General features: G+C 41.2%; 1 protein-coding gene across 4 annotated transcripts in view; it reads left to right on the forward strand.

The window, feature by feature from the left end:
* LOC111144288 (DIS3 like 3'-5' exoribonuclease 2) overlaps positions 1 to 23,851 on the forward strand; it is a 359,800-nt gene that overhangs the window by 141,034 nt on the left and 194,915 nt on the right. The window contains exon 2 of one of the 4 annotated variants that reach the window (XM_022498777.1): positions 6,294 to 6,348. The exons of the other annotated variants lie outside the window; for them this stretch is intronic. Within the exon in view, the coding sequence (XP_022354485.1) occupies positions 6,294 to 6,348 (55 nt within the window). The remainder of the gene's footprint in view (positions 1 to 6,293; positions 6,349 to 23,851) is intronic. 4 annotated transcript variants of the gene reach the window in all.

Raw genomic sequence — 23,851 nt, forward strand, 5'->3', positions numbered from 1 at the left:
TGTGGTCCATATACACTATGGAGTATTATGCCTCTATCAGAAAGGATGAATACCCAACTTTTGTAGCAACGTGGACGGGACTGGAAGAGATTATGCTGAGTGAAATAAGTTAAGCACAGAGAGTCAATTATCATATGGTTTCACTTATTTGTGGAGCATAACGAATAGCATGGAGGACAAGGGGAGATGGAGAAGAGAAGGGAGTTGAGGGAAATTGGAAGAGGAGGTGAACCATGAGAGACTATGGACTCTGAAAAACAACCTGAGGGTCTTAAAGGGGCAGGGGGTAGGAGGTTGGGGGACAAGGTGGTGGGTGTTAGGGAGGGCACGTATTGCATGGAGCACTGGGTGTGGTGCATAAACAATGGATACTGTTATGCTGAAAAGAAATTAAAAAAAAATACCATTAAAAAAAAATCTTAAAAAAAAATGGGCAAAAAATACCCACGTATTACTGAAAGGGAAGAATTGTCATGTTCTACAGCTTAAGCGTGTGGTTGAAGAGCTGGCATTGATCTGCCCCAGGCTTTGGCTCCAAGGTATTCTAGAGTATGAAGTCTTTACTACTTATTGTTAAAAACTAACATAGTTAGATCTGTTTTCAGTTGGGTGTTTTTCCTAGTAATTAATTTTATTCAAAGAATTACAATTTTATTTTCCATTACAAATACCAGTAATTGCTCAAAGTGTCAGTAAAGAAAATCTTAGATTTTACGTTATTTGAATAAGAGTAGATTAAGAAAGATCCTTGGAAAAATTAATGAAACCTTTAAATATCTTTGCAAAAATTATTGTTCTGATGAATGTACTATAAATGTCAAACAGATTGAGACTACAGCATATAATTTTTTAAAAATTATGTAAAAATTTAAAAAAGTAATAAAATTATGTAAAAATCCTGTTGTTCTAGTAATCTTTGTTCTATATAGTATATGCTCCCATCGATGACCCCAAATTTGTAACATGTTTTTATTTTTGTAAAATAAAGGTAATTTTTCCCACCATGATCTATAAAATTGGTTCCCACTTTTTTCCTTTTTATTTTATTTTTTTAAAGATTTTATTTATTTATTTGACAGAGACAACAGCGTGAGAGGGAACACAAGTAGCGGAAGTGGGAGAGGGAGAAGCAGGCTTCCCACTGAGCCGGAAACCCCATCCCAGGACCTGGGATCATGACCTGAGCTGAAGACAGACACTTAATGACTGAGCCATCCAGTGCCCCTGGTTCCCACTTTAAAGTAAATTTACTCAGGTTAATTTACCTGGGTGGCTCAGTCGATTAAGCATCTGATTTAGGTTTGGTCATGATCTTGATGTCCTGGGATTCAGCCTCTCCTCAGGCTCCCTGCTCAGTGGGGAGTCTGCTTACCCTCTCCTTCTGCCTCCCCCGTGTGTGTGCTCTCTCAAATAAATAAATAAAATCTTTTAAAAGATTATTGAAGACTCCAAAGTGCTTTTGTGCATGTGGGTTATATCTATGAACATTTCTTTTTAAAATTAAAACTAAGAAAACTTGAAAGTATTACTGCAAAATAAGTATACCTATTTCTAGTTGTGTTTCTGTGTACATTTAAGGAAAATTTCAGATTTCAAAATGATTTATTCAGTGTTAATGAAATTATAGTAGATACAATCACAGTTGGAATACTGAGAAAAAAGTGGAATTAACCTCTAAAATGTACTTGTTTATATTTTAAATCTAATATCTTAGAAAATTCTAGAAAACACAAGAATATATAAGCACGCATTCAATTAGTCAGTAGAGCAGGGGTCAGCAAAGGTATTCTGTAGAGGGCCATACAATAAATATTTTCAGTGTTGTGGGCCACACACAGAGGCATAATACGAATGGACATGGGGGATTTGGCTTACTGGCCAGCTTAATTTGCTAATCCCTACTTTACACCCATGAAAGAGTAAGAGTGAAAACAACAAATAACATCTTAGAATTATTTTGAGAAGAGTCTTAATCTTATGGTCCCTCCAACAGGGTCTCAAACCACGCGTGGAGAGCCACTTGTTTAAACTGTTGGAACTGATAGTTGCTGAACAGGATTTTAGTGTGTTTTAATTATTTTTTACTGTTAGGAAATTCAACAGTTAGTTCCTTGCTTTAAGTGGTTATTGGATTGTTTTTGTCCCCCCTTTTTTGGTCCTGTGGGGTGCTAATTATAATAATGCAGGCTAAAATCTATCACCTCAATCCCTTTATCAGCTGTGGGGTATTTTGGGGGGACGGTTTGTGCTCTGTTTTGCTGTTTTGACAGTAGCCTGGTCTATGTACATCTTAATTTATCCAACCTATTCACTTGTGAATTATAAAATCTTAGATCCTCTTAGTATGCCTAATAGTTTGTATGTATCATTATCTTGCACATTTCTTACTAGAAAAAAACTTGAGTATTTTGTGGTTTTTGATATTAATTTGAGAGGAAATTTTTTTCTATCATTTTCCTTCAAGTAATTATTGATATATTTAAAAAAACCTGTTGTTGGGGCGCCTGGGTGGCTCAGTGGGTTAAAGCCTCTGCCTTCGGCTCAGGTCATGATCCTGGGGTCCTGGGATCGAGCCCTACATCGGGTTCTCTGCTCCGCAGGGAGCCTGCTTCCTCCTCTCTCTCTGCCTGCCTCTCTGCCTACTTGTGATCTCTTTTGTCTGTCAAATAAATAAATAAAATCTTAAAAAAAAAAAAAACACAACCTGTTGGGGTTGTTTTAGTGTATTTTTTAAACTGGAAACCTTAATGAGTGCTTTTATTATTTCTAATAATCTTTTAGTTGCTTGTTTTGATTTTACACCTTTGAATTTGCACCATCCTTCCTAATTTTGTGCTGCTTACTTATTGCCTCATTTCACTGGCCATTGCTTTAAGAACTATATTACATAATAGTGGTGATTGCTGTCTTCTGGACTTTAATGGAAATGCTTTCAGTAATAAACCCTTAAGTACAGTGCTGGTTGTTGGCTTGAGACCAAGTTAACCAACTGTCCTCTTTCTTTTTTACTAAAAGTTTCTATTGGAAATGGATGTTGACTTTTTTCTTTTTTCAAGTGCCTTTGAGCTTCTTTCAAGATACTTTTTTTCCCTTTGGCTTATTTACATGGTAACATAAAACACTGAATAAATCTTGCATCCCTCATGTGACCCTGCCCCTCATTTGGTCATGGTATATAGCATGTTTTCACATGTGACTCAATTCTGTTTGGTAATAATTTATTTGTAATTTGGGGGGCTTTGTGTAAAATGTGAGATTGGTATATGGTTTCTTTTTATTGTTCTCTTTTTGTTGTTTTGGTATTAAGTTCTATTAACTTGGTAGGAAGAATTGGGGAGCCTTTTTCTTAGTGCCTTGGGGCAGTTAAAACATCATTGAGAATGATCAAATTTTCTCAATGATTGAAGCATTTAAAGAACTCATACTTGGAACATGGGCTAGGGTTTCTTTAGCCAGTACCTTCCTCCATCTCTAATGACCATTGTTTTCTGTAGGAATTTTTTTCCTTTTCTTGCATTGATTTAGATAATTCATGTTTTCCAGGAAAATCATATATTTAAACCACATATTCTGATATATTGGAATAGAGTTGTACAAAATCTTTTCAGTTAAGTTTGTCTGGATCTGTTATAACCTCTTTCAATTTTCCCCTCATTTTGAAATTGCTAGTGCCCTAATTTTTTAAAAAAGATTTTATTTATTTATTTGAGAGAGAGAGGGAGATCAGGGGCAGGGAGAAGGGTTGCAGGGAGCCTGATGTGGGACTTGATCCCAGGATCTGGAGTCACAACCTGAGCCGAAGGCAGACGCTTAACCGACTGGGCCACCCAGGTGCCCTGTTTGATTTTGAATAGAAATTTATTTTTTAGTGTTTTTATTTATTGTAAGTAATTTCTATTTTTATCCTTTATTTCTAAGAACTCTCTTTTAGACATGTTAAATCTGAGGTGACCATGCGTAGTTGGAATGCAAGTTGAAGTTCATGAGAGAAGTTTGGGGTGGAAATATAGTTTAAAGGGTCATTCATTCGTCAGTTAGTTTCTCTCTAAGACTTTTTAAAGGGACTGTCACATAGAGGGACCTTCCCATTCTCTTCTAACCCTGGGTTCCCCTTCTTGAAAGCCAATAAATATCATTTATCAAATTGTCCCCTGACCTAGAGTCTCTGTAATCAATAGAAGCTCTTGTGGGTTTAAAAAAAATTTGTGTGTGTGTGTGTGTGTGTTGTGTGTGTGTGTGTGTGTGTGTGCTAAAATAGCATAAAAATTTGTCATTTTAATCAGTTTTACGTATACAGTTCAGTTGTATTAATTACATTCATGATTTTGTGCAACTGTTACTACTATCCATCCCAAAACTTTTCATCACCCTAAATAGAACTCTAGAACTGTTGAGCTGTGACCTTATGTCACCCACTGCAGCCTCTGATAACCACTAATCTACTTCCTCTTTATAAATTTGTCTGTTGTAGATACTTCATAAAAGTGGAATCATACAGTACTTTTCCTTTGTGTCTGTCCTATTTCATTAAGCATGTTTTCACAGTTCACTTGTGTTGTAGCTTGTATCAGCATGTCATTCCTTTTTGTGACCAAATAGTATTACATTGTGTGTACCACATTTTGTTCATCCGTGGACGCATGAATCGTTTCCACCTTTTGGCTATTGAATAGTGACTAATGCTGAAATGAACATTGGTGCACAAGCATCTGCAACCCTGTGTTCCATTCATTTGAACATATACCTAGGAGTAGAATCGCTAGGTCATCTGGTAATTCTCTATTTAGCTATTTGAGGAATGTGAGGTTTTTGAAAGGATTTTTTTGTTATGAAATGCATGGTTACTAGAAGGGTTAACAAAAACAAAAAATCATGATGAATTATAGGAAATCTTGAAGTAATAATAATTACATCTGTTCTTTATTGAAATATAACTGGAGCTTGCCCAGTTCTTTTTTTTTTTTTTAAGATTTTATTTATTTTTTGAGAGAGGGAGAGTGAGAGAGAGCATGAAAGGAGAGAAGGTCAGAGGGAAAAGCAGACTCCCCATGGAGCTGGGAGCCCGATGCAGGACTTGATCCGGGGACTCTGGGATCATGACCCGAGCTGAGGGCAGTCGCCCAACCAACTGAGCCACCCAGGCACCCTTGCCTAGTTCTTTCATCAGCATGTCCTTTTTACTTCCTCTTCGCATTTAGTATCATGGAATCACTCCTGCCTACATGCCTGGTTTCTCTTTGACGCCTCAGCAGGCCTAGGGGGCTTGGGTTTCAGAACATTACAAGTAATTTATTTTATAATCTGTACTCTGCCCCAGTCTATCCCTTCCTTACAGCACCTGGAATAGGAAAGCCTGTCAGCTTTCTTGCCCTTTTAACACAAAATTATTGCAATAGAAATTTAAATAAAAGGGAGTAATCTATAATAAACTTTGTTTATGCTTTTATATGAAAATAGGAGTTTCCATGACTCTAGCATGCCCTTCTCAGTGGAGGTGAGTGAAGACTTGAAGGTCTCTGGAGTCCCCTTCCCCATGGCTCTTCTAGCACCCTTTTCAGTATGGTGCCTGTCATTCTCTTGCTTGCTGTCCACTTCTAACTTTATTCCTGGCTCCCTGGATTATTTAATAATCCACTTTTCTTGGGCTTACTGGTCATGAAAAGGGAAGATCAACAGCTTTTTGCGATGGTGTCATTTTCTCCTCATTTCTTATCCCTTGTTCACTAGATTTCTGTTACTTTGGAATCACTCTCTTCCCAGTGCATCCACTAATCCCCTTCTCTGGTACTTTCCAGGTCAGGCCATTCCATGCTAATAACAAGTGTTGGATCTGTTTATAGTTACATTGTCATTGAAGTTGTAGAATTCTGGACCTGCATGGGGCCTAAAAGATCATGTGCTGTTCTTGACATGTGATAGTCTACCCCTAGGGTCTTTTGGTGGAGCACTTCACATTAATCATAAATATTTCATAGCACTGAATGAAAATAGTAAATTTGCTTTCAGTAAGACTGTGAGATCAACTTCACTTTTGTTAGAAATGATACAAGCCTACTACGGTAACAGTGACTTTTCTCACTAATCAGAAGCTCTAATTAACAGCTGTATGTTTTTGATTAAAATAACAACAGCAACAGAATAGCAGATTAATTTTCAATGCAGTTAAGTTACTAAAAATACTTCCAAGTATGAGATCCTGGGCAAAAATTAATTTTTAAAAATGTGCTATAAAAAATCTGTTGTGATTAAAAGGTTAGAAACAACTGATCTAGTTCATTCCTTTTGTTTTACAGACGAGGAAACTGAGGCTCAGAGAAGTTACTTGGCTTGTCCAGTGTCCCACAGGAAGTTAGTGAGTTCATAAAAGAAAAATACCTTGTATTTACAGTAACAACAGACAATTTCTACATATGCATCATATTATTTAAAGAGCAAATCGTACCAGATCAATTGAATTTCTTTCTATAAGAATATGTTAGGCATTGTTTATTGCCCACCCAATGTCTATTTCCCCTTTTCCCTTTGCCATATGTGCCTAGATTTTCACCTGTTCCTTCCCCAGATCCTTGTACTTGGGGTGAAGTTGACGCCAGCTGCCAAGCTGAGTCTTGGTTGCCTTGTACCAGTTGCTTGGTATGCTTTCTTACCTTATGCCAACTGAACTTTCTGAAGAATTAGAAATGTTCTAATCTGTATTGTCCAAAACCGTAGCCACCAGCCACGTGTGGTTGTTGAGCGTTTGACATAGGGCTACCGTGACCGAGAAACTGAATTTTTAATTGTATTTAACTTAAGTTAATTTTACTTTAAACAGCTAAGTATGATTCGTGGCTACTGTATTAGACATTGTAGCTTCGTACCATTTCCTCTTCCCATAGGCATATCTAATTGGGGTGATTCCTGCGTGGAGTTCTGGGTTGTAAGTAGTTTCCTGATGGATATCAACCGGAAACATTTATCTCTAATTGCTCCTGACAGCTGTTCTAGGACTTGCTATTAGTGTTGTGAATACAAGAATGGAGAACAGGAAAAAATCTGGGCCCCTCCCGCCATTAGTGGGCCATAGATCCACTGACCCTGAAGCCTGCCTGCCTTTCCTCTGGACTTCCAGGCGCATGAGCTACTGAGTCACTTTTAATATATATAAGCTGGTTTGTGTTGAATGTTTTGTCATTTCAGCCAAGAATATCCGAGCAAATAACGGAGGGCATGCTCTTTGCTAGAAAAGAAAGATGATCAAAGAGTAAAAATCTAGATGCTTGTTCTTCAGGTGAACTTAGTCTATAAGAGGAGTTACAGTAACAAATATGTGTTCTGGGTCTTGCCTGGGAATGGAAATTGCCTTCCCTAAAGTGGAAACTATAGTCTGCCCCTGTCCTCAGGGCCTTGGTTAGACCATGAGTAGACTGCTGGCCCAAAAGTCTTCAACACATTGACTGGCCAGTGACCAGTGAGGTTTTTTTTTTCTCCACAGCTTAAGGACTCTGGGGCTAAAAATGTGACATGGAATGATGTCTGGAGACACTTGGAAACAGAGGCTGCTAGTAATCACAGACAGTGCACATAGAGAAGAGGAACAGATTTGCAGAGAGAGGGAAGGATCAGTTCGGGGGGGAAGGGCAGAAGGTGAAAGGAGGAGGGAAGATGAGGGAGAGGAAAAGAAAAAAAGTTTATTCTCTGGGCCATGAAGGATGAGTGGTTTGCCAGGTGAAGAAGGGTAAAAAATACTCTTGGTACAAACAGGGGCATAGAAGTGGATGATAGGTAGAGTAATATCTACAGTGTGAATAGAGCACTTCCCAGTGGGAAGTCTAGAGAGGAGGCTGGAAAAATAGGCCCTGGTGGGGTTTTGCCCAGTTATCTGTGGCCATGAAGAGACTGTGGTAGTGGGAGTCATGCAAGGTTGTTAAGGAAAGGAGACTTTTAGGAAGAGGGAAGAAATTGGGGCATGGCATGGGACTAGTTAAGACTAGAGGCACTTGAAGACCTGAGCGGTGGCAGCTGGAATGCAGAAGAAGAGATTGGTTACCAAGATATTTCAGAACTAGAATTGGCAGAGTTGGATGGCATATCAGATATGGGACTTGAAGCAGAGGAGCATTCAGGAATGAGAGTAACTTGATATCTAGTTTAGTAACTGCATGAGTATTTATATTCTTTTTTTTTTTTAAAGATTTTATTTATTTATTTGACAGAGAGAGAGAGATCACAAGTAGGCAGAGAGGCAGGCAGAGAGAGGGGGACGCAGGCTCCCCGCTGAGCAGAGAGCCCGATGCGGGGCTCAATCCCAGGACCCTGAGATCATGACCTGAGTGGAAGGCAGAGGCTTAACCCACTGAGCCACCCCGGGCCCCTAGTATTTACATTCTTAAATGAGAAAAAAACAAGACCAGTGGTGAGAGGGACTATGAATTCAGCTTCTGATCACATGTTGAATTTGAGTTATGGGAGGGTCATTCAGTTCATGACATCCAGTAGGCATCTGGAAATAGAACTGTAGACGCAGAGGAGGGATGGTGAGAATTACAGATCTGAACAATGTCATCAGTTGGAGCTGTGGGAATTGATGAGGTTATCAAGTAGATGGCCCACAGTTGGAATTTATCCAGAAATAGTCATTGTCTTATAAAACCAAGGCACAAGCTGGTAAATAAGAAAAACCCAGGGGCAGGATTGGGGGTTGGGAAGTAACTGATAAAGATTTTGAGAGTTATGTAGAAGACCTAACAGAAAAGTGCATGGAACTAAGAGGGAAGTGATGAGTATTTTCAAGAAATAAAGGGATACTTCTCTTTCCTTAGCAGGTATCAAATGATTAAGATGATTTTCATTTGAAAAGACTAATTCTCACAATTATTTAAAATCAACCTTTAGTCAAAGAGGCTATCTCTCTCTTTTTTGCATTGAATTGAAAGTGAATTAAAAGAGAAAAGTTCAGTTTGTTATTCATTGAACTGGGAAACTGAAAATCAGCTGTAGATGGGGACAATTTTCATCTCCACTTCTCTCTCCCTGGGACTCTGGACACGATTGTCTGTGAAGTTTTCTGGTCTTTAGATTCTAAGAAGGGAAGGCTCAGTCAAGTCGATCTTCCCTAGTCATCCCTTTGGCCAAGCATCGTATTTAATCTGCTACCTAAGGTTTCCAATATTTTTTTTTTTCTTCTGGTAGAGACCCTTTCATTGACACTGCAGAGGATTACTTGTCTACAGGTCCATCTTCCTGGCATTGATTTCCCCTTTGGGTCACTCTAAATAATGTCCTTTCTCTCCTGAGAATTACCAACTAGGTTTTTCTAAGTCATGCAGTAACATGTCAGGGAATCTTTACTTAATAGAGCAGTGGTGACTGCAACCTTCTGAGATTTACAAAAAGCTGTTGAAGATTCTAACTAGCCCTACGGGAAAACAAAACAAAATTGGGTCATGTGGCTCTGGATGGGGAGAGAGAACTGACAGCTGTCCTACTCTGGGTATAGAATGTCCACCATTAAGGACAGATCTTATTTAACATTTTATAGGAGAAAATTGTGCCTGGTTTTCAGATATTGCTTAAAAAAAAAAAAATTCAAATATGAATGAGTCACCCCATCCCTGTAAGTGGAAGCAGCCTCCCACCCTTGCATACCCTTTCACTAGCCCTGGAGTGAAAGCTCAGCTACACAGTGAAGTCTCTCATCTTTGCTCCCAGTTAGCTGATCCCTCTTTGCCCAGTCCCCTCAACTCTGATTCATTTGCTTGAGCCAGAAACCACAATAACTTATGAACTTGGTGGGCGTGGCCTAGGCTCTGACACTGTTTTTGATCCTCCTATTTCATGAATTTGCGTGTCATCCTTGCGCAGGGGCCATGCTAATCTTCTCTGTATCGTTCCAATTTTAGTATATGTGCTGCCGAAGCGAGCACTTGATCCTCCTATTTCAAAGCACCTTTAGTAGCAGGTGGGCTTACTCTGGTACACTGGGGCCAGGATCCAAACCTGTCTAGCGAGGCCTGTTTGCATCTCTTACCAGGGAAGGGGGGATCCAACAAAATCTGGCAACACTCATAGTAGAGAGAAAAAGGTCCTGAACAAGAGCTTTTCCTAGTCATTCTTAGTGCCTCATTTTCCTTTTTATAAACACACACACACACACACACACACACACACACACACACACACACACCCCTTCGTCATAAATACCGGTCTCGACTTCTTCATAGATTCTTTCATAAATCAAATGAGGTAATGGAAGGGAAAGTATCTCACAAAGGTGAAAGCATAGCATTCCTTTATAGGCATTTCCAAATTATTATTTTTTTTTTGAAGACTGTTGCCTCTTGGAACAATACTTGTCCAATGAATCTTCCCGTGGAGGTTCTCAGACCACATCTATGATGAGCTCTGATAGCTCTTTTGGCAGTTTGTGCCCACTAGGGCTCTCCTGCCTGCCTCTCCAGCTTATGTTCTGGCACCTACCCATCCAGACCTTAGATCCAGCCAAGCTGGGCTTCGTTGAGTAGGAGTATCACTCCTAAACCCTCCTTGTGCTTTTCTGCCTTTGAGCATCTGAGCCTCCTCTTTTCTGCCATGAATGCTGCCTAATTACTCATCTCCTGTGAAAATCATCCCTTTGGTCTTCAAATGTCAGTTGTCATTTACATGTGTATTAATTATCTATTGCTGTGTAACAAACTGCCACAAACTTAGTGGCTTAAAGTAACACTTGCATTTTTTGTGGGTCAGCGTAGCATAAAAAGAAGTATATATTTGGCTTCTGCCCCCAGTTTTTGACTCAGAGCTCCTAAAACCCTGGGAATTTCCTTAGCGATAGAGGTGCTAGGAGTATCTTTTGTTCTAATATTTGGTCTGACCCTGGTTTGTGACACAGAGCTCCTAAAACCCCTGTAATTTCCTGAATGGTGGGGGTGATGGGAATGTCTTACATAGCCCCTAAATCCCTTGGCACTTGCCGAGTGATTGGAGCATCTATTGTTCTATGAAGCAACTCCGTGTGTGGACCCCTGGATAGCTTCAGGATGGAGGCTGGCTACCTAGAAAACCAAGCCATGATTAGAAACTTGACATTTTCAGCCACACCTGCCATCCCCCAAGGAGGGGAGAAGGGCTGAAGATTGAGTACCAGTTGATGATGCCTATGTGATGAAGCCCTCGGAAAAGTTTTAGAACAGCAGGGTTTGGGTTGGTGAGTGGAAGAGTGGGGCACCCCACTGTGCAGGAACAAGAGCTCCTGCATTTGGGATCCTTCAGGACCTTGCCCTATATAGCTCTTCATCCCGGCTGTTCGTCTGTATCCTTTGTTAAGTTTTTTGCACTAAACCCGTAAGTGTACATCCAGTGTTGCCATGAGTTCTATAAGCCATTACAGCAAATTATTGAACCTGAGGAGGGAGGATCATGGGAACTCCTCTCCCCAATATGTAGCCAACTCAGAAGTGTGGGTAACCTCAAAACCCACTATATACATTTGGTGTCTGAAGTTGGGGGCAGTCTCATGGGATTGACCCCTTAACCTGTGAGGTCTGTGCTAAGCCTAGGTAGGTAAGCATCAGAACTGAATTAAATTATAGGACAGCCTGAGAATTAGGGAATTGCTTGGTGCGGAAAACCCATGCATTTGGTGTCCAAGGTGTTGTGAGGAAACAAGGCTCTCCTTGAGTCAGGAATCTGGGCATGGCTCGGGTCTGTCCTCTGCTTCAGAGTTTCTCTCAAGGCTGTAATCAAGGTGTCACTCATCTGAAGGCTACGCTTATGTGGTTGTTGGCTGTATTCGATTCCTTGTGGGCTCTTGGGCTGAGGCCAGAGGCCGCCCTCAGCTGCTTGCTGCATGGGCCTCTCTCTGTGGCAGCTCTCTTCACTGGATCCAGTAATGGAGAGAGTCTGCTAACAGGGTGGGAGGTAGGTCTTATGTAATCTAATCACAGAAGTGACATTCCTTCATCTTGGCCATATTTTGTTGTTAGAAGCAAGACACGGGCCCTTCCCATACTCGAAGGGAGGGGGTTATCCAAGGGTGTGAGCCCAGAAGGTGAAGGATCAGTGGGGGGCCATCTTAGACACTGCTCATCGAAAGAGGTTTCCTCGTTTTTTTTTCCAGCTAAATATGTGATCTTTCTCTTCTGTGACTCTTCATAGCTACTTTTTTTCTTTTTCAGTTTATATTCCATCACGGATCTTATTATGGTTGAATATTTTCTTTTCTTCCCTCACAGAACTGTTTTTGCTCATCTTTCATCCACTTGCAACTCTGAGAACAGTCTTGTATTCAGCAAAAGTCTCCCATTTTTTCCTTCTTTGGAGCTAAAGGAGGACCAAAGTTGCTCTCTTGCTTAGCACCAGAGTCCTTTCTCTCCGCAGCAACCACATAGGAGCCATTATAAAACCTTCAGATTCGCCAGTTGGGCATCAAAAGCAGTGACTCACTCATGTCTATATAACCTGGCTGGAGTGACCCACACGAGTCTGATTTGCATTTAGAGTTAGAGCTTGTTACCTTATTAAAGAGAAACAATTTTCCATCAGAGATGCTTTACGCATTAGCTGTTTTCGAGTGGTGCATTGTTCTGTTTCCGAGGGGGCCCAGTGGATCTCAGATAATGATGCAGTCTATAAAAATCAACTTCTTCAAGCTGTCTGTTTTCTTTTGCCTCTTAATGATCACTTTGTGGTCCTGCTTTTTTAGGTCACAGCAAGTGAACTGATAAAGAAGACTGGCTCTTGGAAGGGCAGCATTTTAATTCTGTCCCCTTTTCCCAACAGTGAGCTCCAGCCACTTATCATTCCTGTTGGAGATGTTCAGTAGGGTATGCTTTAAGAGGCTGATACATAAGAGAGAGAGGATATAGGTTTGATATATGTGGAATTGAAGACTCAGAACACAACAAAACTCATCTAATCTAGCTTCCCATGCTTTGAGACCAGTCTCTACTCAACCCTCCAAGATAGCTTAGCACCTTTTTCATTTTTTGAAGTTTTTTTTTTTTAATTAACATACAATGTGTTATTTGTTTCAGGGGTACAGGTTTGTGAATCATCAGTCTTACACAATTCACAGCACTCATGATAGCACATACCTTCCCCAGTGTCCATCCACCAACCACCCCATCCCTCCCACCCTCCAGTCTCTTATGCTTTGTCTCCCTCTCTGGTTTCGTCTTGTTTCATTTTTCCCCTCCCTTCCCCTATGATCCTCTGTCTTGCTTCTCAAATTCCTCATATCAGGGAGAGCATGTAATTGTCTTTCTCTTACTGACTTATTTTGCTTAGCATAATACCCTCTAGTTCCATCCATGTCATTGCAAATGGCAAGATTTCGTTTTTTTTGATGGGTGCATCATTCATATATATATATATATATCTCACATTTTCTTTATTCATCTGTTGATGGACATCTAGGCTCTTTCCATAGTTTGGCTATTGTAGACATTGCTGCTATAAACATTGGGGTGCAGGTACCCCTTCAGATCACTACATTTGTATCTTTAGGGTAAATACCTAGTAGTGCAATTGCTGGGTCATTGGGTAGCTCTATTTTCAACTTTTTGAGGAACCTCCATACTGTTTTCCAGAGTGGCTGCCCCAGCTTGCATTCCCACCAACAGTGTAGGAGGGTTCCCCTTTCTCCATATCCTCGCCAACACCTGTTGGCGATTTCCTGATTTCCTGACTTGTTAATTTTAGCCATTCTGACTGGTGTGAGGTGGTAAATCACTGTGGTTTCGATTTGTTTTTCCCTGATGCCAAGTGATATTGAGAACTTTTTCATGTATCTCTTTGCCATTTGGATGTCTTCTTTGGAGAAGTGTCTGTTCATGTCTTCTGCCCATTTTTTATTGGATTATTTGTTCTGTGGGTGTTGGGTTTGATAAGTTCTTTATAGATTTTGGATACTAGCCCTTTATCTGATAAGACATTTGCAGATATATTCTCCCATTCTGTCAGTTGTCTTTTGGCTTTGTTGACTGTTTCCTTTGCTGTGCAAAAGCTTTTGATCTTGATGAAATCCCAATAGTTCATTTTTGCCCTTGCTTCTCTTGCCTTTGGCGATGTTTCTAGGAAGAAGTTGCTGAGGTCAAAGAGGTTGCTGCCTGTGTTCTCCTCAAGGATGTTGATGGATTCCTGCCTCACACTGCGGTCTTTCATCCATTTTTGTCTATTTTTGTGTATGGTGTAAGGAAATGGTCCAGTTTCATTCTGCTGCATGTGGCTGTCCAATTTTCCCAACACCATTTGTTGAAGAGACTGATTTTTTTCCATTGGACATTCTTTCCTGCTTTGTCGAAGATGTTTGGCCATGGAGTTGAAGGTCCATTTCTGGGCTCTATTCTGTTCCATTGATCTATGTGTCTGTTTTTGTGCCAGTGTCTTGATGATTACAGCTTTGTAATAGAGCTTGAAGTCTGGAATTGTGATGCTGCCAGCTTTGGTTTTCCATTTTTTGAAGTTTTGCTGGATAGCTAGTCTTGAGAAGTCTGGTAAAGAAACACTGGTTTGATTTTAGTAAACACTGTGTTCTGGTGTTGAAATAATCACATCATATTAAGATTTAAAGGTTGGCCCCTTTAAGAAAAACTCCGATGAAAGTCAACTTAAACTTGGAGGAATCATCCGTCTGCTGGGAAAGATGCAGAATTAGTAAGTTAAAGCCAGCTACATTATGTGCCTACATTTTGGGTCTTTGGGGAGCCATGAGGCTAAAAGCCAATTAAAGCTTTAGTAGAGAGAAATTTAAAAGTGGTTTCTCCTGGGCAAGAGAAAGATTTGGAGCAGAGAGTGCGAGTAAAGCAGGAGAGTGTTGATGATGTAATTAATACAGTTAACAGCTGGGAATGGGAATCAGGGCAGAGCCCCATCTGAGAAGATGACTCTGTGAGAAACTCAAGTTTGGGCCTGAAAGCTACACTATCTAGGTTTTGGCTTCACATCAGGAACCTGAAGGCATCTCTGCATGGTCAGCCTGGTGAGGAGGGTGGCCAAACCTGCCACAATGAGTATGCAGATTAGAACAATATAAAAAATGGATAGCAAAGGGATTCTTCCTCTTACTGCTTGAGTATTAACTCTTCATCCCTTTATTCATCCTTTTCTCTTAATATGTCATGTCCTCCTTTCCCCAGTCTCTACCCATCTGTCTACTCTCAGACATTGTTATCTAACTGATGTTCCCAACCTCTGCCCGGAGATGTAGAGCCTTATCTCCAGCCTGCGTAGAGGACATTATCATACTTGTATCCCATTGTCATCCCAAACTCAAAATTTGCCCCAAACAGAGTGATTGACTTCTCTCATTATCTTATCACTCAGCCAGATCTCTCAGAAATCCTGTTTTCTTTTCCATTCTCACTTCGTCAAACCTGTTAGGATCCTGAAGGCTGTGTGGCATCATGGGAAGGGCATGAGGTGCCCGCATACATGAGGCTGGCACCCATGGGCAAGCCTGTTACTTGATCTTTGTAAGCCTCATTTCTCCTATCTCTCTAATCGGGTAATTGGCATGATAATACCTGCCTACCTCATTGGATTATTGGAGAATATAAAATGTGGTTGTGTATGTAAATCATGTAACACGGACGTGTGCAGTAGGTACTCAATAACTAGTTAGTAGTTTTATTTTGAATGCACAGAGCACGGTGCCTGGCATGTTCAGGGCCACTGTTTGGAGATACCACTCGCATTTGATCCTCCCCAGAATTGTGTTTCCCAGCTTGGAATGTAGTGGGTATCCTCCTCTAGCACTTCTCAACAGATGAGTTTGGCTTGTAGGTTTCAGAGAAAAGCTGCTCTACCCCGCCCTCCATGGTCCCCCTCAACTTTCACCCACCACGTTCACAAGCAACTTACGCCTAGACTCATCCCCTCCCTAATTTGTTTTCCTGCGCAGAAAGTGGCATCTCTCTCCTTCTGCCCGAGGCTAATCTTTACCCCGGGGTTCTGATACCATCCCTTCCTGCCCAGGGCCCCCTCCCAGTCCTCATTGTGCCGTCTTCAACCACACCTCCTGTAGTGGTTCTTTCCCATCAGCAATTAACCATGACCAAGGCTCCCTTATCTTAAAAAAATAAACTCATGAGTTCGTGAGTTCTCTGTACCCCTCCAGCTACCACCCTGTATTATTCCAGTCCTGCCTAGTCAGACTTCCGGAGCCTAGTCCACACCCTCGTTTCCTCCGTTTACCTTTCATTCCGATCCCCACGTGTTGCATTCAGACTTAACTGTGTTTCCTTCTTTCAAATGAGTCTTCAAAAGGGTTGCCTGTGACCTTGTTATTCTAGGGCCACTCTGCTGACCATGTTGAAATGCTTGTTTTGTAGTTTTTTTGTTTGGTTGGTTTTTTGGTTTTTGTTTTTGTTTGTTTGTTTTGGTTGACTCACCCCACATTAGCCTGATTTTTCTCCTACTTTCCTAACTGTACCTCAGTTTCCTTGTAGGCTTTTCTGCTTCTGCTTTCTTAAATATTGGTGTTTCTCCCTGCTTTGACTCTTCTAATTCGAAACCTCTGAGGAGGCCAGTCCACTCATCCATTTGCCCTCTGTACATAGGAGACACCCTCATTTCTGTCTCTAGCCCAGACTTCTCTCTTAAGCATCAGATCACCTCAGACTTACCAAGTGCTACTAGAACTTAGATCGCCTCCTGGTTGCCTGGAGATGCTCTTCCTGTGGTGGCTCACTGCCCATTTGTCTACAGTGTGGCTCTCAACACTTCAGTGTGAGTCAGAATCAGAACCCCCTGGGAAGCTTGTTCCAACAGACTGCTGGGCCCCACCCCCCCCCCCCCAGAAGTCCTGAGTTCCTCCATCTGGGGGTGGGGCCTGAGAACTTGCACTTCTGGGAGTTCCCAGGTGATGCTGTTGCTGCTGGTCAGAGAACTCTGAGAACTTCTATTTAAGGAATTGATGCTGGTTTTCCCTATTCCTTACTCTCCCCTATGACCTCCCTCTTTTCCCTTCAATTAGCATTCACATAATCTTGTCAGTTTAGCCTTTTAACTACCTCTCTAGTGTGATTCAAGCATTAAAAGCTAACTGGCTTTTCTTTCTTTTTTTTTCTTTTTTTTATAGATTTTATTATTTGAGAGAGAGAGAAGGGGGGGTGGGGGGAGGCAGAGGGAGAGGGAGAAGCAGGCTCCCTGCTGAGCAGGAAGCCCATTTTGGGGCTCCATCCCAGGAACCTGGGATCATGACCTGGGCTGAAGGCAGACACTTAACTGACCGAGCCACCCAGGCACCCCTCTAAGTGGCTTTTCTGTTTCCTGTCTCACTTCTCCTGAATCGACTCTGAACACAGCCAGTGTGAGCTTCTTAAAGCATAAGTCCTGTTAGTCTGCCTACTTTATTCTATAGCTCTGCATTGCCTTTGGAGTAAATCCAGACTTCCTGTTGTTGACCTGGCTTCTGCCTGCCTCTCTTGCACCAGCTCGTTTCTCCTTACTTCACACAGAAGGCACCAAGCATTCAGAAAAGTAATGAGTACTTTAAATATACATTATATAGCAGTCATTGAGTGCCTCCTGTGTTCTAGCCACTGTTGCACTTTTACACACATTAACTCCATTTAATTTTCCCATTAACCCTATAAGATTGGTTACATTTTACAGAGGAGGAAATGTCACCCATTTTATAATGTTACCATCGTCCTGAACACCAACCATGTCCAGTCAGTTGTGCCCAGTATGACAAGGTTGTATTCCCTCAAAACTCACTGTAAGAGCTAATAATGATAATATTGATAATGATAATGATAATGATATCAACAACAACAACAACAATATTAAGAGTATCTAACAGTTTTGGTTATTGTACTTTGTGCCAGGGTACTCCCTGTAAACATAAATCATGTAAACTATTCCAGATTTACTGGGGAGGAAATTCACAGGGAAGGAATAACTTGTGTCAAAATCACATAATTCAAGGTCACAGGACAGAGGTTTGAATTTAGGTTTTGTGACTTCAAAGCTCATGCATTTAACTACTCTATCTTTCCTATGGGTGGAAGCAGTGAAATTGTATTGAGAGCTGTTTATTACTTGCCATCTTGTAAAATTTAAAAATTTTCAGTGTCTATAACTGAATTATAAAATTTTTGGCAACCCTGTCCTCCTCATTGGAACCCACCCACACGTACCTGTCTTTCTTCCAGATCTTATCATATTGTGGTGGTTGGACTTGGAGTCGTGCTGGGTTCTGACACCCCCTCTACTAAATACCTCCTGGGATAAACCTTGGTATAAGTTCCTTTACCTCTTTGAATGGCTGATGGCTATTCTCTAAAAATCAAAATAGTAATACTTCCTTCATGGTGTTGCTGAGAAAAATAAATGTGAGAGTACCTGCCTCTTCTCTCTGTCCCTTGTGCTTTTGCCTTAGGTAACATTGGACATTATCATAGTGGCTTCCTTACTATCTCCTACTGTCTTCCTTACTATCTCCTGTTGTGTTTCCTGCACAGGTCACAACTGTCCCCTCCCATGTTCTCACCCTGTCACTCTCCCTAACTATGCTCAACAGTGCCACCTGAAAAATATTTGTAAAATATAAATCCTGGGGACTTTCTGTCACTAGTAATGGTGGGCTATTATTCAAACACACTTCTGCCTGCTGAAACAACTAAAAATATTTGCATAAAGTAAAAAAAAAAAAAAAAGACCCCAAACTTTGAACATTAAAGAGCAGGCAATATTGCAGATTTGACCAGCAGTAATGGGGGACAGAAATAAAGCAGCTGGGGCCTCACAAGAAGCTGGGACTCCAAAGGGCTCTGCCATGTGGGTGAGTTCACATGGAATTACAGCCCAGGTTCAAGCTGACTGGGTCAACCAAGGAATCTCAAGTCTTGAATTGGCTTAAGGGCTGGTTTTCCTCTAGGCACCTCGCAAAACCATGTGGAAATCCTTTCCGAAGGAAGGTTTCTTCAACCCAGGCCCCAAATTATTCAGTGATGAGCATGTAAATGTAACCAGGCACCCAAGGAAACCATATCGCAGTGGCAAGAACCATCAACAACCACATGCAATAGAAGCAGCCCTTCATACATGTCATCAGATTGTGGAATCTGTAAGCAACTACTGTATTTAAAGAAATAAAAGATAAGCGTGAACATATCTGCAAAGAGTAGGAAACTACGATATGTGACAAAGCAAATTGGAAAAGGAACCTAATAAAAATTCTAGAAATAAGCATAACTTTAATGAAATTAACTCAGTGGATGAGGAAAAATGTAGTATATTTGATGGCATAGTTTAAAGAAGAATGCCTCAGTGGGTGAATTTAATAGAAGATTGGATAAAGCTGAAAAAAAATTAACAAACTAGAAGACAGTAAAAGAAAAATTATCCGGAGTATAACATGGATAGACAAATAGAAAACACAGATGAGAAGGGTATAAATAAGTTAAAGTCTTAGAAGGAGATGAGTGAAAAAATAAGCAAAATGAAATTTAAGGGTACTGGCTGAAATTTTCCATAACAGCTGAGATACCAAACCACAGATTTAAGATAACTAATGATTGCAAGTAAAATTTTTAAAAAATCCTAACTTAGGTGCATCAAGATGTAAATCAAAAGCCAAGAGAAAATCATAAAACCAGCTAGAGAAAAAGATTTTCTTCATAGGAGCAGCAGACTGACCTTTCACCAAATATGATTCTGATCATGGCATTCTCAAAATTTTCAATAGCTTTCTGTTCCTATAATATAAAATACATGCTCTTCAGCATGTCATATAAGGCCTTTCATGCCTGGTCTCTTCAGCTTATTTGAACACTGAACCTTCCTCCTTCTCCCATTTATTCTCAATTGTGTGCCTTTGCACATGTTCCTCGCCCTTTCTGGGATGTCATTTGTTTAACTGGATAGATTGAAACTCCTTTTGCCCAATTCCTTGCCTTTTTCTTCACATTACCCCCACTTGGCGTCACAGTCAAATCATCTGAAGACCTTTTGATGCATTTATGAAGTGTTAAGAATCATCAGACTTGTTAGTCTGTTGTTTATATATGAGAGGACCAAATCAAGGTAATTTTTTTTTAAAGATTTTATTTATTTGAGAGAGAAGGAGACAGAGCATGAGTGAGGAGAGGGGCAGAGGGAGAGGAGACAGAGACAAGCAGACTCCTTGCTGAGTGAGGAGCCCTACCCTGGGCTCGATCCCAGGACCCTGAGATCATAACCTGAGCTGAAGTCTGATACTTCACTGACTGAGCCATCTAGGTGCCCCCAGAATCATTTTTCTTACCAGAATCAGGTATTAGGTTTGCACTTGATAGATGTAAGTGGCCATACCAACCCTACCAAACCATGGCATTTTACTTTTTAAATGTTTAAAATAGAAGTTTTAGACAATCTGTAGAAAGAGATTAGGATTTCACTCGACTTGCCTTCCTAGAGTATGTGTTGGGGGATATAATGAATAGTTGCTTGTATTAGTAGTTTATCTATTTCCTAGAAAATTCTCTCTTTTAGATGAAGAATTTTGGTAGTCACTGGTTTCTAGGATCTTTTGAACTAAAAGGGGCCACAGAGTGCATGGACCATCTCTGCCTTCACTATGGCAAAACCAAAGGCTGTGGGGACGCATAACCCTCCACCCTTGTGAGGACTTCCAGCCTGCCCTGTTCAAGTAATTTCATCATAGAGTTTTAGTGCTCTGTCAAGCCATTTTTTCCTGATATTCAATCAAAAGCTCCTTTAATTTAAGCCCATTTTTCATATACTAAGTCATCCATTGTGATGGAAATATATTTAGCGTCATTCTTCTCAGACGTGTCTCTCCAATTTCGTCTCTCTTTGCTCTCACTGCCACTGTCTAATTCAGATTCTGATTGTGTCTCAGCTCGACAGCAGCCCCGGTCCCAGCTTTCTAAGATCTTCATTCAGCATTGCTTCCAAACTCATAGCCCTGAGACATATATGTCCCTTACCATCAAAATGCTTAATAGGATAGTGTCCAGGCTTGTCAGTTCATGGTTTAGATCTTATGTTAGAAAGTATGTTCTGTTGAGAATGGAGTTAAATCATAAAATATCAGTGACTTAAATAAGAAAGAAACCTATTTCTATGTTATATAAAAGAAGACCAGAGGTAGGCAGGCCAGGGCTCAGAGAGTAGTTCCATAGTTTTAAGCCCATTCTGTTGTGCTGCTCTCTGGTGTAGAAAGCACCCTTGTCCTGCAGCCTCTGGGACCAAGATGAGTGCTTGAGGTCCAGCTGTCACATCCACATTCCAACCAGCAAGAAGGAAGAAAGAGACACTTCCCGGACGTCACTTACAACACCTTCACCTGCATTTTGCTGGCTAAAACTTAGACATATAGGCTACACTAAGTTGCAAGAAAGCTGAAAAATGTAGTCTATTAACTAGGTTTCCCCAGCTGAAATTGGAGTCCTTGTTACCAGGAAAGAAGAGACTAGATCTTGGGCAGTAACCAGAGTGTCTGCCGCAGGACCTTTTTGCCATCCTCCTTCCTCTCCTCACCCCAGAGCCTTCTCACCCAGCCCTTGTATCTTCAGGCTGTTAGTGGCTACAGTAAACCTCTTGCTAGTCCTTTACCCTGTCAAGCCTTTTCACAGCTCTGGGCCTTACCTGCAGTGTCCTTTCACTTTCTCATCTCTCTCACATCCGTACATCCTACAAGCCCAGGTCACTCCCTCAGGGCAGTTTTTTAAATCTCCTTAACAGTGACAACATAACACTAATTCCTGGAGCCAGATAGCAGTGGAAGAAGAGCTTTCTGAACTTAGTAGTGGAACACACTTGGGTTTTAATCTCTTCTCTCCAGCTTGGCCTGGAAAGTACAGAAATGGAAGGACTCAGCCTACAGACTGTGTTTAAACCATAGCCTAGACCTCTCTTCAAGTTCCAGACCTTTATATTGAACTGCTTATTCAGCGTCATCATTTGACGGTTTCATAGGTAGCCTCAAAGAGGAACACCTCAGAAGTAGAACTCGTGGTTTCCACCTCCTTCTCTAGTCTCTCCTGTGACAATAATGGTACCTCTATCGACCTAGCTGCAGATGTCAGAAAGCTGGAAATCACCCTTCACTTCTCATAGCTAATGATCTGTAGGGTTTCCTGTCTGATCACCATCAAAATCTCTTTGTTTAAGTGTACAGTGTGCCTGAGGTTGATCCTTTTCATTCCCTACAGTGCCTCCATCGTAGCACCATCCTCACATGTCTGGACTACTCCAGTAGCTCTTCGCTGGCCTCCCTGCCTCTGCTCTCAGCCTGCTTGAACCTGCCCTCGGGCAGTGTCACTTTCATGCACAAATCCTTGCCAGCTTCCCCGTGTATCCAGGTTCCAATTTAGGACATGTCAATCCTAGAAGACGTCAGCTGACTTGACTCCTGTTACCGCTCACCCTCATCCCTGCCATGCCCGTTCTGAGGCTCACTATGCTCCAGCTACCTGGTTTTCTTTCTGTTCCTCGTTTGTGCCAGGCACCTCTCACCTCTGTCCCTTCCCAGTACCGTTTCCTACCTGGGGTCTTCTGTCCCTTTCTTTATTCCTGAACACACCATCCTGCGGTGTCAGCTTAAATGTCACTTCCATGCAGGGCCTCTTTTCCTGACCTCTTAATCTAAATTGTATATTGAGAGAACTCTTCCTCCTTGAAACTGTTCTTTCCTTCTTCGCCTTCATCACGATTTATTGATTGAGTGGTTATTTATTGAATATCACTCGTGCATAAAGTATATGTTCTCTAAGGGCTGGAACCATATTTCTTTCATTCACTGAATCCTTAATGCGCATTGCTCAATAAATAGACATGGAATAAATGAATAAATGAAGAATCTCATGATTAAACAGTGTGTCAGATCTCTCATTAACCTGACAACTTTGCTGTTAGGGTAGGGAGACGTAGTTGTTGGAAACCTATGAAGATGGTTCACCTTTCTAACCTGTAATTGTGTTTCCTCACATTTGTTGAACGTATCTCTGATGCTCACCTGCAGGGCTGAAAGCTTCAGTTTGATTGATTGGAATGCATCTTTGAACAAAGCTTCGTTTCTGTCAGGATATCCTTATGAACTCAGAACCTGGAAAGGTCATGTGTAGGTGTGATATTGGAAAATCACAGCTGGGCTCGCTTCCTTGGCTACCCCTCTTTCTTTGGATGCAACCTGGCATAACCTTTGGAACAGAAGACTTGCTTGTTGTTGGGGTGGAGTCCAAGGCAATAGTCATTTTAAGTTGGAACCATCAGTGACTGTGATAGAAGGTTGCATGCCCAGGATTTGGGATGCCTTAGAAAACCCCCTTGATTGCCAACTCTTGAGACTTAAAGTTCAGATAGCAGATATCTAGGTAGAATGTGCTGGTTCATGGTATTTCCAGCCTCCTAATCTTTCCTGAATGACCTCGTTCTGTGGAGCACGCTGGCAAGATACGTTATGGAGCAGATCAACAACTTGTGTGGGTTTTTTTCCTCCCCAAGAGTATAAAAGATGTGGTTCAGGAAGTGTCTAATGACCTTGGAATCCTGAACTATGGTCTAAAATCCTGAACTGTGGATATCATCTAAGATGGATATCCTCTTTTACTAATGGACAGGGTGATCAACAATGGGAAGGTTCTCATTTGTTTTTTCTTTTGGGAAAACAGTGAGAATTCTGCTTTCAGTGGGCACTATGGTGGGCATATTTCAGCATAGATGGAAAAGCAAACAGTTGATCATTCTTAAACCCCAGTAGGTCAGATCATGTCAGTGTTTCCAGAGTACGCCCAGAATGGTAAAAACTTGGCCTTAAAGCTGAGCTTTGGCTAAGAGGCAGCCAGTCCTGAAAAGGATTTATTTATTTATTTTGGCCTTGGTAATGTCTAAATGATGATAAGTACAAGTCTCTCTTAGCTAT

This window comes from Enhydra lutris, unplaced genomic scaffold (genome assembly GCF_002288905.1).
Source record: "Enhydra lutris kenyoni isolate GAN:26980312 unplaced genomic scaffold, ASM228890v2 scaffoldscaffold1, whole genome shotgun sequence".
Taxonomy (NCBI): domain Eukaryota; kingdom Metazoa; phylum Chordata; class Mammalia; order Carnivora; family Mustelidae; genus Enhydra; species Enhydra lutris.